This window comes from Symphodus melops, assembly GCF_947650265.1.
Source record: "Symphodus melops genome assembly, chromosome: 5".
NCBI lineage: Eukaryota > Metazoa > Chordata > Actinopteri > Labriformes > Labridae > Symphodus > Symphodus melops.
The window spans coordinates 2,505,058-2,520,150 of record NC_136695.1 but is presented as its reverse complement, the minus strand read 5'-3'; the positions used below and the strand labels follow the sequence as shown (position 1 = coordinate 2,520,150).

The window sequence follows — 15,093 nt, the reverse complement described above, 5'->3', positions numbered from 1 at the left end:
GTAATATTTACAGTCTGTGGTCCGTGCAGGTAGAAACTGCTGGTGCAGGTGGCGCGTGGCTGTTTGACACGCGGCTTTAACAGTCAGAAGTTAGTGACAGTCACGAGACGACTCTGCGTGAAGTTACTACAGTGCGTCAGAAATATCGGAAATGTCCTATCAAAATAAAAGTACAAAGATGAACTCTGTTAATGTTTGAACATAATCTAATTTCTCTGTGTTACTCCCTCCGAGGTCTTAATCAAGGCTCAAGTCGTTCGTTTTGCTCACAGACATTTATTTAGCCACGTCTTCTTCTTGTTACCAACGATGCCAAAACAGTGCCAAATAATGCCGTCAGAACTAATAAAATAAGCAAACAAAACTTACAATTAGTCTGACATCCAAAAAGAAAACACATTAATTTCACATACATCAGAAATAATCATACCTCATTGGCCTCATGAACTCCAAGGGAATAAAGTTTCTTTTAATCCGAGACTCCATTAACTCTTCCAAACACTTGTCGTCCCATGCTTCTTTCTTAATGAGTCACCTACTAATTTGTCCCCCCAACAACGTAATCAACCGGAACAAAAAATATGTTCCCCACTCAACATACATGGGCTTGTAACCAAAATAAAAGGTACATGAACTTGCATAAATTAACGTAAAACATACCCTTTTAAATCACATTTTATGTACAATATGAACTCTATTTATACATTGTATTTATTCATCTTCACCAACTATGAAAATTATGAATTATATACATGTTGCTTCTATCAGCAGCTACACTCCCACCAAATCTAATGTGTTTTCCTAGTTAAAACTAGTGTGGGTCTATTCTGCTTCTAACAGTGTAACTGTCTTGTGAATAGGTCTCTCCAAGTGTGTCTGCTTGTTGAGTCGCGTTCCATGGTCATCTAATGCAGAGTCACTGATTAGCAACTGCACTTTGCGCACACATCCATCTTTACTTGGATAAACTGCAGTGACCTTAGCGAGTTTCCAATCATTTCTAGGTGCTGTGTCATCTTGTATGAGCACTATATCATTGACTTTGGCATTTCTACTTGTTTTTTGCCATTTCTGTCTTTGCTGTAGGCTCAACAAGTATTCTTTTTTCCATCTGCGCCAGAACTCATTGGCCAGATATTGCACTCTACGCCATCTCCTGCGTAGGTATAGGTCTTCTTTCACAAAGTCGCCTGGTGGTGGTGCTATTATTGACGACTTCATGGTCAAGAGAAGGTTGGGCGTGAGTGGCTGAGGTCCGGTAGGGTCGTTGAGAAGGTGTGGGGTGATGGGTCTACTGTTAACTATGGCCATCACTTCGTAAAGATAGGTCCTCAACGATGAAGTGTCTAGTGTCTGGGATGACTGATCTAAAATGGAGGTTAAGACACTTCTGATCGTACGGATTTGTCTCTCCCAAACTCCACCCATATGGCTGGCAGAGGGAGGGTTCATGACAAACTCGCAGCCGAGTTTCTTCAGACCTTCCTGATCCATCTCCTTGATTGCTTCTTGGAGCTCTCGTCTGGCTCCAACAAAGTTGGTGCCCTGATCTGATAAAAGCTGACGCACATTTCCACGTAGAACGATGAAGGCACGGAGTGAGTTGAGAAAGGCATCAGTTGACAGATCGTCGAGTAGTTCTATATGTACTGCACGTGAGCACAAGCATGTGAACAGCAGTCCATAGCGTTTCAGCTCTTTTCTTCCCTCTTTGACATAAAACGGGCCAAAACAATCCATCCCGCAATACGTGAAGGGAGGAGTCGTTTCCATCCTCTCACTCGGCAGGTTTGACATCTTCTGCTCCTCTGTTCCACGTCGATACTTCCTGCATTTGACACAGTTGTGGATAAAGGATGATACTGCTTGACTATAGCCAAGTATCCAAATGCCGTTTGCTCTTAGTTCATTTGTTGTCAAGCCACGCCCTGAATGTTGCACTTGCTGATGGTAGTGATCAATGAGTAGCCTTGTGATGTGGCTAGTCTTCGGTAAGATAGCTGGGTGTTTGACGTGTGGATGCAACGAAGCCTGCTCTAATCTGCCTCCCACTCTGAGGACACCCTTGTGATCCAGGAAGGGATTGAGTCGATAGAGCCTGCTTGTTTTGTCCTTAGTCAACTCACTTCGGGACTGAAGCTCCTTAATTTCCTTGAAGAAAACTGATTGTTGTACAATGGCTATGATTGCAAGCTCAGCTTCCTGTCTTTCTTGAAGACTTGTGGCTTCATTGGTTCTCTCTTGCATCTTCTTAAATTCTTTCACCAATCTGATGAGCCTTGCGATAGCTTTGACTAATCTTGACCAGCTGGAGAACTTCTCAAAACGTTCTTCCAAAGAAACCACCTTGAGTGTGTGGTGTACAACAGCTTTTCGTACTTCTGGGTCTTCAGTATCAAGTTCTCCCACCTTGACCTCTCCCTCGGGTAGCTCTACTTGCCAGAGAAAACTTGGCCTACTGAACCAGCTTGAGGCGATGAGATCTTTGGCTTTAAGTCCACGCGAGGCATGGTCCTTGTGATATTGTTTTTCTCTTTCAAATCTTTTCTTCAGACACTTAAGTCGATGTTCTGCACATTTCTTGTTGTTCGGTAAGTTTGGTCTGTCTTGTTTGAATGGCAAAGGTAGTTCACAATGACCATCGTCTTGCATTTTCACTCCCCTTTCCATTATTGAAATGAACCGCAAGTCTTCTTGGGAGAAATGAGAGTCTTCTACTTTCCTTTCGTTAAAATCGGACTCAAGCACTTTAATCACCTCCAATGGTGTGATTACTTCTTTTACTTGGGTGCGACAGATGTAGTGCACTTCCTTCAACAACTGATCAGATGATGATTTGGGTGTCACTTCTTTGACAACAATCCTGTGGCTGCATCCAATCGCATCTCCATAGTCAACACGTGGATCAAGTCCTCCAACTATGGTCCAACCAAGATCTGTTTTCTGAGCAAAGGGCTCATTGTCTCTTCCTGACACGACTTCTCTGGGCACCAGAGCTTGTGAACAGTTGTACCCTATTAGCAGACCAACATCGCATTCAATTAGAGGAGCGATCTCATCAGCGAGGTGCTCTAAGTGAGTCCATGCTCTGGCTACGTTCGGAGTGGGAATGTGACTTATATTGGCAGGGATGAACTCTCTTGTATACGTCATGGGAAGAGGGATTCTCCTTGATGAGTAAAAGCCTCTAACTTGTAAACCTGTCAGCTTTTGACTAGGAATGACTGTGTCTTTGGACGACAATGTGGAGAGTTTTAACTGCACTTCTTTCTTGTCCGTTTCCAGTACATCTGCCTTCTCTTGCAGCACAAACGTTGTGTCACTCTGACTATCCAAAAGAGCGTAAACCAGTATTTCTTGTTCTGGATTACTCGTTGCGGACAACCACACTGGAAGAATTGTGGATGTGAGGTCACTGTTGTCACTTTGAATCACACGGTTTGAGATGGCCTCATTTGGTGTTTCTTGACTTAATTCTTTGGTTCGTTTGGTTTCCTTTGATTCACTTGTCACTTTTGTTTCCCTTTGGCTGTCATTATTCTTTCTCAACTCTTTGTCTCGTTCTACATGTAAACATGTTGGGTGTTTCCCCTTGCATGCGTTGCAGATACTTCTCTTCTCACATTTCTTGGAGATGTGACCAGAGTTGAGACAACCGAAACACAAGCCCTTGTCTTTTACAAACTTCACTCTTTCAGCAATCTCCTTTTCCATGAACTTTCGACAGGTTGGAATGTTGTGATTTGACCTTTCACAGAATTCACACTTCCGTGTATCTGTTCTCTCTTCTGTACTGCTCGTAAACGTCCTTGCTCCAATATTCCGATTCTTTGGAGTTTTCGCTTTTTCTTTTTCTGAGTCATTTGCCTTGAGGGCACTTAGCGACGTCACTGGATTGCACGCGATCTTGGCTTCCTTTGCTACGAAGTTAACAAAATGGCTGAATGTTGGAAATGAACCACACTTCTCTTCAATCTCAACTACTACTCGATTCCATCTTGCAGTAAGCCAATCAGGAAGCTTGCTGAGCAGTCTCTGATTCTCATTGCAGTCATTTAGAACTTGAAGACTCTTTATCTGTAGCATTGCCACTTCACAACCTTTGAGAAAGTCTGAAAACTCTCTTAGTTCCGAATTATCCTTGGTTCCAATCCTTGGCCAGGCTGAGAGCTTATCTCTGAAAGCTTTGGCGATTATAAATGGACTACCATATCTTTCTTCTAGAGTGCTCCAAGCTGTACGGTATGCTATTTCTGTTCCCAGCAGGAAGTAGCCTTCAATTGCCTTTCTCGCAGGACCACCAACATACTTTCGGAGGTAGTAGATCTTTTCAGCCACTGGGATGTTCTTTCTTTCAATCAGCATTTGAAAAGACATTTTCCAATCCTTGTACTTAATAGGATCACCATTGAAAACTGCAGGCTCTGGAACTGGTAGACGACTAATATTGATCGACTCTGCCAAGGCTTTAGCCAGTGCTGTCATTCCATCTTCTGGTGCTTCATTGCGAGTAGGTTGCCCTCTTGTGGTATCTTTAGGCATATGGAATGGTTGTGCATATGGATTGAAAACTGAGAATTCCATTTTCACTTCAGGCTGTCTTACAGACTTGTATGGCAGCTTTCTTGGTTTGCTCCTTCCATGCATAAGATCTGACAATTCCTCATCTGAGTTGCCTTCTTGTTCATATACTTCCAGTCGCGCTTTTGCAGCATTCATTTGTTTTACCGTTTCCAAACGTTCAAGCTCCCTTTTCTTTCGTTCCATTTCTTTCTCAAGCATTTCTATTTCATTTTGTCCGCGCTCCATTTCTTCCATGACCAACAGAGTAGCTTGAGCTGCAGCTACTTCCGCTGCTGCGTCTTGTCTTTTTGCAGAGAGCTGACTTGAATGTCGACTACTTGAGAGTTTGGATCTTTGGGAGGCTGCTGGAATGAACACTGAGCGAGCTTCACTCCAGTGCAATGACCTTTTGTCTTGATATCGCTCATCTTCTTCTGTTGCAAGATTCTCTTGTACTTGCTGGAAGATCTTCTGAGAAACTGCATCACACGTATCAACTCTGCGACGAGTGTCTCCATCAGGAGCTTCATGGCTACGTAACTCTTCATACGCTTGCTTGACTTCACCAGCAGTGTCTTGTATTCGAGTAATGTGACCATGAAAACTTTCTCTATCAGATGCATTAAGTGCTCCTTTGGCTTGTTTGGCAGTAGATTTCCATTTCTCATAACTGCTGTTGAAGCGAGCTTGAAGCTTATTCACAATTTCCTCATGAAGTGCTTGGCCTTTCTCAGTGAGTTTCCTGGGTCTTACACTTTTCCTCAAGCCCTCTTCGTTCACTGCTTGACTTGTGCTAGGCTCATGGGGATTTGGGATCGCAACTTCTTCTTCAACATCTTCTTGCAGCAACACGACAGCTCCAGTGTCAGTCTGTTCTTGGTCAGACATATTGCTATACTATCTATGTTGTGTTTGAGCTTAATTTAGTTTGAATATAACTTAAAGGTTTGATAAAGATGTTTGCTTGTAGTTAAATATAAATTAAAATGTAGACTACTTGTCAACTTAAATTGTTAAGATTTTCTTCTTTCAAAATAAAGTTTGTGTATGACACTATTTTTAGTTAAACCAAAACGATATCTTCTTCCACTTGTTATAAACAGAAATAAATTTCAAAGTCAAAAAATGAACCTTGTCCTTTAAATAGGCCTACCTTACTGTACTCTTTTAAATTGTCAAACAAAACAAGCAATTAACTTAACATGAGCTTAGCAATGATAATCACTTTGTATCATATCAGCACTTCTTAAACTTAAATGATTACTTCAGACAACAGCAGGCTATCCTTTTAGTATTCAGAATGTCCCTTTAAAGTTAGCAGGTTAAACCAACATCTTCACATTTAACTTATTTCAAACGTGTTACTTGGGTGTTGAGTTAACCACGCTGCACCGTTGGACCCTGAACGCATCTGGAATGTCCGTGCGTGCGGCCTTTGAAGTTTGAGAGCGATGTCACCCCTCAACGAGCTGCTCCTTATCGGCTCCGCGGCTGCGACAGGCTCCTCTCTCTTCTCTCCAGCACGACGCAGGCTGAGTTCTGACTGTTACTCCCTCCGAGGTCTTAATCAAGGCTCAAGTCGTTCGTTTTGCTCACAGACATTTATTTAGCCACGTCTTCTTCTTGTTACCAACGATGCCAAAACAGTGCCAAATAATGCCGTCAGAACTAATAAAATAAGCAAACAAAACTTACAATTAGTCTGACATCCAAAAAGAAAACACATTAATTTCACATACATCAGAAATAATCATACCTCATTGGCCTCATGAACTCCAAGGGAATAAAGTTTCTTTTAATCCGAGACTCCATTAACTCTTCCAAACACTTGTCGTCCCATGCTTCTTTCTTAATGAGTCACCTACTAATTTGTCCCCCCAACAACGTAATCAACCGGAACAAAAAATATGTTCCCCACTCAACATACATGGGCTTGTAACCAAAATAAAAGGTACATGAACTTGCATAAATTAACGTAAAACATACCCTTTTAAATCACATTTTATGTACAATATGAACTCTATTTATACATTGTATTTATTCATCTTCACCAACTATGAAAATTATGAATTATATACATGTTGCTTCTATCAGCAGCTACACTCTGTTTTTTATGCATGACGAACCCATTTATTGTCATTTCCTTCTTAACACAGACAACATTCTTACATTGTTGATGTCCGTGTAGGGAGACAGTTTCTGCACAATGATTGTTTTCCATAATAACTTATGGAGGAAGGTTGTGTACACAACTAGGCTTCATCACTTGTACTTACTGTAGTTTTATGTTTTGAAAAATCAGTATTTATCTTTAACATGTATTTAAAAAAAACAAGAAGAAAGAAAAGCAAACTGACAATATAGAAGTAAAGATGAAAAAAAAAAGATAAATAAATCACATTTGTCATAACCTGCCTGAATACGAGACAGGACAGTTAACTTTAGATAATAATGATTTATTGTTTATCTCAGTAAACTAAAGAGCATGTAACAGCAAACATGGACTCAGTAAAGAACAAAGTGTGAATGTGCATGTGTGGCATAAATAACATGTGGGATGTTGTGAAGCAATTTGCATCAATGTCCAAAAATGATCGAGGGTGTGAGTGCATGTAGTCTGGACAGAGCGATATCCACCTGGGTCGGTTTTTATGCCCTGAGAGCAGCAGGTCACGGTGCTGGACCAGCCAAATCCTCGAGGACTAAGGAGACTGAACTAAGACTCTCACTCTTTTTTACTTCTTTTTTTTTTTTTAAAGACAGTCTCAAGTCAAAAAAAGAAATCTCTCTGAATGTTCACCAACATGGCTTTTATTTTGTAATAAACCGGAAGTCTCGTGATTTCGTTTGTTTACCTTTGTGGCTGCATGCTAGCTTGATGACGATGTGGGGACCACCGGGAGGAGAGGGGAGATTGGCAGGCTAGTTCTCCTCCTCATATGGCAGAAGTGTGGCTGAAATGTCTGCTGCTGCTGCTGTGGCTCTGCGTGCGGCCGACCGGGACCGAGAACACCCGGTAAGACCTCCTCCGCACCCCCCCCCCCCGGTGCGACCGCTTTGAGCTAGCCGCTAATGTTAGCAGGCTAGCTGTTAGCCTGAAGTCTGTACAAACTAGTTTCAGTTCCTTTTTTCAGTGACAGTTAAACTCGCTTGATCAGAACATGTTTGATAAACTATTAATATTTAATGAAGTATTTTCTTTTTTAAACCTGATATAAAATTGAACTTATTCAGCAGCTGTTACATTTAAACTCTTCTCACAGGTCAAAGGTCACCTTTTCGACTGACTGACATTTAGTCTGTTGATTTGAGGAAACATTCACACACATTAGATTAAACAGAGAGAGGTCTGAGATAAACACAAACTTTACTTTATTGGCGTTTAATTTTCACTGTGACGTCACAGTTTTCAGGGCAGGTAAGAAACTCCTCGCGCAGACTTTAGAGACCTCAGGTGAGTCCTGACCTGTCATGTCATGTCTTGGTTTCTTTCTCACTAAAGTGAACTGTGCATCAATAGTACATGCAGTTTGGTTTTTACGCCGCATGATGGCGCTGTTTCATAATGAATATCTCTTGATCAATTCGAAACAATGAAAATAATAATAAAAACAATCTAAGATCATAAATGTGAAAAACTGATAGACCTAAAAGCTTTTTAAGAAACTTCACCTCACTGCTCCCCTGATCGTCTTCTCTCTCGTAACTTAAGGAAACATCAGGCCGTGAACTTTGACCCTTCACACCTGATCACTCACGCTGTCTTCAGCTTCTAGCACTTTCAGCTCTACTATCGTCCAGTCAGTCATACGATGAATTGACCCGAGCTGTTCTCGTAGTTCGATTAAAGTTTTCATCACGATGGAAACACTTGGATCCTGGAGGGTTCTTCAAAAAACATGTCGCCAATAACCTTCAGTCGTTTAACTCGCCTTCCTTTGGTGCCGACTTTAACTGTCAGAGTTATCAGGATCAGAGTTGTTTTTTTAGTGCAACATATACATTTACACACACACACACACACACACACACACACACACACACACACACACACACACACACAAACAATTTGACCCAGTGTTTTGGTGCCAAGCAAAAAGCAAAGATAATAAGATAGCAAGATAACAACATACAAACATAACAAGCATGTAAAAAGATAAATATATATATAAAATAAAGTAGGTGCAGTTAACATCATTTCACACCGTTCAACCTGTCTTTTAAATCACTAAATGTTCACGCTCCATCCAGAGCACTGAGGTCCTCCAACCAGCTGATCCTGGACCTGCTCCAAAACCAGCCTTCAAACTCGGGCCGGTCGAGTCTTTACTGCTGCAGCTCCTGAATATAAGATGAAATGTATTTTACTCAACTTAATGTGCAGCACTTTGGTCCACCTTGGCTGTTATAAACGTATATAGATAAAGCACTGTGTGTGTGTGTGTGTGTGTGTGTGTGTGTGTGTGTGTGTGTGTGTGTGTGTGTGTGTGTGTGTGTGTGTGTGTGTGCGTGCACGGGGAGAACATGCAGACTCCACACAGACGGGGATTCAAACCAGCAACCTCCTCGCTGTGAGGGGGCAGAGATCCACTGGAGCAGCCTGCAATTTAAAGTATTTTGAGCTAAACGTTTATGTGGCTGCTCCGTGTCCAGTCATCAACATTCAAACACGTCATTACCGTGCTGTTATCTGTATCAATAATTTAACCTCAGGACCCTAAACGTCCTCCTCCTCGTTCTTTGAGGGATAAACGACCTCACAGGAAGCGTGACGTAAACTTCTAAATCTGTAGCAGAGAGGGAGAATCACTCTCCGTGTCTTCTTCTGTTGTTGTTTGGACTGAGAGCACAAAGAGAGCACAGAAACACGGCGAGGCACTGCAGACGAAGAGATGATTTAAACTCAAATTCAACTTCAAAAAACTTTATTTGTGAGTCTGAGTCTGCAGAGACAGGAAGTAGAGGAAAGAGACGCCTTGAAAACAAGAGAAGGAGGAAGTGAGGACATATCGATGCACGGTGTGAACCTCACCTTGTTTTGCAAAGCGGTCATGTCTTACAACACACACACACACACACACACACACACACACACACACACACACACTATGAGGCCTCGGCATAGCAGTTAAATAACCGTCGTCTCCGCCCCCGTGTGGTGACCTTAACCTGACCTTGTTTTCATGTTTCAGGCCTGTCTCTGCTCGCTAAACTGAAGTGCAAATTAAAGTGCTTTTATAGCACAGGGTTCCTTTGTCACACACACACACACACACACACACACACACACACACACACGCACACACGCACACTCAGGACTGGTATTGATTTGTGAGAACTCTCTGACATCTGGTGAGCTGATTGTTGATTTAACAAAAAAACATTTCGCCTCTTCTGTTGGTCAATATTTCACGGCCACATCCGTCCAAACGCTGCGAGCTGATTCAGCATATTTTAAAAGACAAACTTCACTTTTTCAGTGTCGTTCGTTTGGCAGAAAGTGAAATCAGAGGGTTCAGTTATTCGGCGTGCTGTCTGTCATCGGCTCGGTGTGAGTGTTAGCCTTAATGGAGAAGTTCAAATATGACTCGACCCTTTTCTTTGTTTCCTCGCAGCCTCTCGATGGAAGATGACCTCCTGCTGCCGTACGCCAAGGGTCACGGGCCCTCCCACTCTCACCGCCACGTCAGGGCCTGTCAGTCCGTCGTCCACGGCAACACCACCCACGAGAGCTGGCCTTCCAGCAGGCGCGGCGGGCTGCCGGTGGCCGAGTCCACCGTGTTTGTGTCCAGCGTGGCGAACTCCAGATGGGTTTACGGTCAGTGACGGCGTTCAGAGCGTTGTTTTCTCTTCTCAGCTTCCTCCACACAGCTCGTTAGCATAGCTTCCAAACAAGATGGCGGACGTTGCGTTCAGATTCTGGGAGTGGATAACCAGAGTTAAAAACCACATCAACGCATTCAAACATGTTCTTCCTCACGCTCAGAAGCTTTTACACTACTCTTTTTATACCTTCCTGTCCCTCGATTAGTGTAATTGAACCTTTTCTTCGTCCTCAGGTCACGTGACGGTGGTCAACGACCCGCTGAGGACGGTGTCGGTGTTGGAGCCGGGTGGTCCGGGCGGCTGTGGGATGAATCATAGAGCCACTGTGGAGGAAACGGCGGCGGCGGCGGGATGCCTGTACGCTCAGAACGGAGGCTTCTTCAACACCGAAACATTCGCCTGTCTCGGAAACGTGAAGAGCGACGGCAGGCTGGTGCAGGACAGCGGCGGGATTCAGAACGCTCAGTTTGGGATCAGGGCGGACGGCAGTCTGGTGTTCGGGTAGGAGACGCAGCTCAAACCAAAAACCTGAGTGTTTCACAACGTTTACTCGTGTGACACGACTCCAGGAATCACAGACGCCATAAGATGACACATTTGTTTTTTTAAGGAGGCTCATGCCACCATTCATCACGAGTTGTCGCCAATGTTGTGATGTAATAGGGGTGGGACTTTAACGCGTTAATTACAATTAATTACAAGAAAATAACGCATAATTTTTTTTTTAACACATTCAATCACAGTTTGCCTCATAAACAGCGCGGAACTGTTATTGCTAACGCTGTTCATGCTAGCTTTTCGACCTAACTTCGACCTAGCTTATCGCTAGCTTCGTGCTAGCTATTCGCTCTAGCTTCGTGCTAGCTTTTCGCTCTAGCTTCATGCTAGCTTTTCGCACTAGCTTCGTGCTCGCTTATTGCTAGCTTTTCGTGCTAGCTTATCGCTAGCTTTTCGCACTAGCTTTTCGTGCTAGCTTCGCCACAAGTACAAACAATAAGCATTTGCAGCCTAAACCCGATCTAATGACTGTCTTCAGGACCAAAATTAGTAATTCAACGTCTGATAAAGTTACAGATTCACTCTCTAAATTGATCGCTCTGGACTGTAGACCACTATTATTGGTGGAAGATAAGGGGTTAGAAAATGTGCTACAGATACCAACATGTGATCCAACTTTCCAGCAGCTGTGCAGAAAAACTATTTCAAACAAGATCCAACAGCTTTATGAAACTGAGAAGTCAGTAACACTGCATTCATTCATTCATTCACCAAAATCCATTTAGATTGACAAGTGTTGCTTTTTAGGGCAAATATTGTGATGCACTTAAAATGCGATTAATTTGGATTCATTAATTCGAAAGCACTGAGTTAATTATTTATTTTTAATCATGTCCCACCTCTATAAATAATTGACCTAAAGTGGGTGATAGATTCTCTGTTTTCATGCGACAGCTTCAAGAACAAAGTCGGACGAGCTGATTATTGATGCCTCCCACAGCAGAGATAAAGATCCTAAAACTCACACTGATGTCGACTCTTCTGACACTTTGATAGCGCTCTGTTGACACAGTTAAAAACACACAGCTGTTGTTTGTGGATTTTTACGACTCCTGGACTCGATTTCACCTCAGTGGATCGAAGCTGCAGAAAGATAACGAGCTGTTTGTAACCAGCTCGCTGTGAAAGGAACTTTCTGTTTGTTTTCACTCCGAGCTGCAGCTCTGCATAAAGATAGAAATACCAGGAACCTGATTTCTGAAATAAGTATTTCCTCAGTGAAAAACATGTCCGACCTCTTCCTCAGGTGAATGAGTCACTTTGAGCAGGTGTAAACAAACCTAGCTGTTGCATCACACCGGGTCCAAAAGTTGACATATTTAAAAGTTGCATGAAGCAACAGTTGATGCAACGTGTCCAGGAATAGTGAAGCTGAAAACAACAAGAAAACACAAGCTGGGTGCAAAGCAGGGCTGCATGATAGCAGTCTCTTTGTCCCTCTGCTGAATCCACTTAACCGACAATAAAGAAATCTAAAGGGGAGCTGCAGCTTCATCTCACTGCATCACAACGGTGCGAACACTGTATGCAGGCGTCCATCCAATAGGATCGCACGCTGAGGGAGAACGCATGGCGAGACTGCAGTCGACTTCTTTTAGTTCCTGCGATGTGTTTAAGGCGAAGTGAACGATCAGATGAGGTGTTTTAGAGGAACGTGGAGAAAGAGGATTGACCTTTAAATTCCTCGTCATATTGATCCAATAGTTCCAGACGAGAGAGAGAGAGAGAGGTCGCAGGTCATTTATGGGAAACGTGCTTTCAGCAGATCAACACGCCTGTCAGTCCAGGTGAGTGGGAGCAGAGCGTCCCTGTGAAGGAGTCTAAATGTCAGGAGAGGACGCTCGCCTTCACCTGCAGCTGAGCTCGCAGGGGGAAAAAAAACAAATTTAAACACTCAGATACAAAAACCCGGCGTCGGCTCCATGAGCCCAGCTGGTCACACTGCTTTCACACTGTAGCTGTTTTAAAATAGAAGCACTTTCTGTCTGCTAATTTTAAGGGTTAGATAATTTCAGGTAAGTTGATCCCTTTCCCCTAGAAGTCGAGGAAACATGAGAGCGGTAAAAATAAGCTCAGAGTGCAGCGCCGTGTCAGTTGTGTAACTGAAAAGTGGCATCAGGCCAGATGCCAACACATCAGTTTGAGTGAGAGAGACACCGAGCTGCACTGAAGACCGTCTGCTTTTTATTAGCTGGTCTCAGGAAGTCCGTCCTCTGCTCCTCTGAAGACACAAACTGAATGTTGTTGTTCAGCTACAGTCATTAAAAACCTGCTGTGTTGAAGCTTCTCTGACAACAAAGCAGCAGCCAGTATGTCCTCCTTCTAACTTTAGATTCTGCTCCTGAATGCTCTGGATCTGATTGGACCAGAGAAGGTAGGCGGGGCTTTGAAGGCCGTTTTGGACGCCCCTGGGTTTGCCAGATATGAGAGCAGTTATCAGGTGAACAGGTGTTGCAGCGATGGAAGCGGGCAGTGGAACTGCTTCAGATAGAAGTGATTGTACCCGAGCTAAAAAGCCTCTGCATGTTTCTAATAAGCTCCAGCAGCAGAAAGCTGCTCAAACTAGGATCAATGTTGGAGATGAAACATGGAGAGAGGTTAGAACGCAGAAAGCTTTACAGACCCATGCAGAGCTGGCTAAACACTGAAGCTACAGTGTCCACCACATACAGAGCTGGCTAAACACTGAAGCTACAGTGTCCACCACATGCAGAGCTGGCTAAACACTGAAGCTACAGTGTCCACCACATGCAGAGCTGGCTAAACACTGAAGCTACAGTGTCTACCACATGCAGAGCTGGCTAAACACTGAAGCTACAGTGTCCACCACATGCAGAGCTGGCTAAACACTGAAGCTACAGTGTCTCTACATGCAGAGCTGGCTAAACACTGAAGCTACAGTGTCTCTACATGCAGAGCTGGCTAAACACTGAAGCTACAGTGTCCACCACATGCAGAGCTGGCTAAACACTGAAGCTACAGTGTCCACCACATGCAGAGCTGGCTAAACACTGAAGCTACAGTGTCCACCACATGCAGAGCTGGCTAAACACTGAAGCTACAGTGTCTCTACATGCAGAGCTGGCTAAACACTGAAGCTACAGTGTCTCTACATGCAGAGCTGGCTAAACACTGAAGCTACAGTGTCCACCACATGCAGAGCTGGCTAAACACTGAAGCTACAGTGTCCACCACATGCAGAGCTGGCTAAGATGGAGATGCTTTTGAAACATGGAGAGAGGTTAGAACGCAGAAAGGTCGTAAATCATTCCTTCATTTGTTGACTGAAGTTGGAAACCGTCGGCTCGTGTCGCTGTGAGTTTTTCCTCCTCAGCGGCTCGCACCCTGTGACGGCGTGTTGACTCACCTGCAGCACAAACACTCCTGATTAAGACGTGTTTGATAAGCTGATCAGGATCTGGTTGTTCTCCTCCTCAGGTATCTGTCCCAGGAAGACGTTTTGGACACGTCGAACCCGTTCGTCCAGCTGATCAGCGGCGTGGTGTGGCTGCTGAGGAACGGAGAGGTGTACGTCAACCAGAGCGTGCAGGCCGAGTGTGACAAAACACAGGAGACGGGTACGTACGGCACGTTCACCATCGTGACCTCTGAACCTCTCTGAAATCAGGAAACTTCAAAAACCTGACCCTCATGTGAAGGTACTTAATGTACAGGAGCGGCTCAGATAACACTGAAGCTCGACTCCCTCAACACGCCCGACCATCAGCGTGCTCGCCCGGCTCACAGATGGTGACAGGAAGCAGCTAGCAGCGAGTTCAGTCGAAGCGACGCCTGAAGGATCATCAGCCTGTGATTTTTGTTTACAGCGTTTAAAGTCACATAAACAGACGGTAACTTGTTTACAACCTGCTACAATAAAAACAAATAGGTCTGATCAGACGCTAACACGAGGCGGAGTGTCGCCTTATTCCCAACTATACTTCTCAGTTGGATCTATAACTGAAAGAACAGAGTCCATGTCCGAGGTTTTGGCGTCCGAGCTGCATGTCGGGTTTGTTCAGGAGAATAAATAAATCAGGTTTTGGTATCAGCAGCTGTTCAGACCTTATCAAGGTTTTCTCTGAACTTCACCCGAGCCGCCTGAGCGACTTCATGTCAGCGCTCCCTCTCTGCTGCCGCACGCCC

General features: G+C 43.9%; 1 protein-coding gene across 1 annotated transcript; it reads left to right on the top strand.

Moving 5' to 3' along the window:
* Window positions 1–7,393: 7,393 nt before the first annotated feature.
* Window positions 7,394–14,584, top strand: LOC306823723 (N-acetylglucosamine-1-phosphodiester alpha-N-acetylglucosaminidase-like). Its single transcript, XM_079343503.1, has 4 exons — window positions 7,394–7,579; window positions 10,179–10,381; window positions 10,623–10,890; window positions 14,386–14,584. Exons 1-4 carry the CDS (start codon window positions 7,503–7,505, stop codon window positions 14,567–14,569), a joined length of 732 nt encoding a protein of 243 aa, XP_079199629.1. The 5' UTR covers window positions 7,394–7,502; the 3' UTR covers window positions 14,570–14,584.
* The last annotated feature ends 509 nt before the right edge of the window (window positions 14,585–15,093 follow it).

What these genes read in the sequence shown, in the direction of transcription:
- LOC306823723 (XM_079343503.1), top strand. Translation starts at nt 7,503, where the DNA reads ATGGCAGAAGTGTGGCTGAAATGTCTGCTGCTGCTGCTGTGGCTCTGC. An exon ending in GAACTCCAGATGGGTTTACG is followed by an intron (nt 10,382 to 10,622) that starts GTCAGTGACGGC and finishes CTTCGTCCTCAG; the next exon opens with GTCACGTGACGGTGGTCAAC. An exon ending in GACGGCAGTCTGGTGTTCGG is followed by an intron (nt 10,891 to 14,385) that starts GTAGGAGACGCA and finishes TCTCCTCCTCAG; the next exon opens with GTATCTGTCCCAGGAAGACG.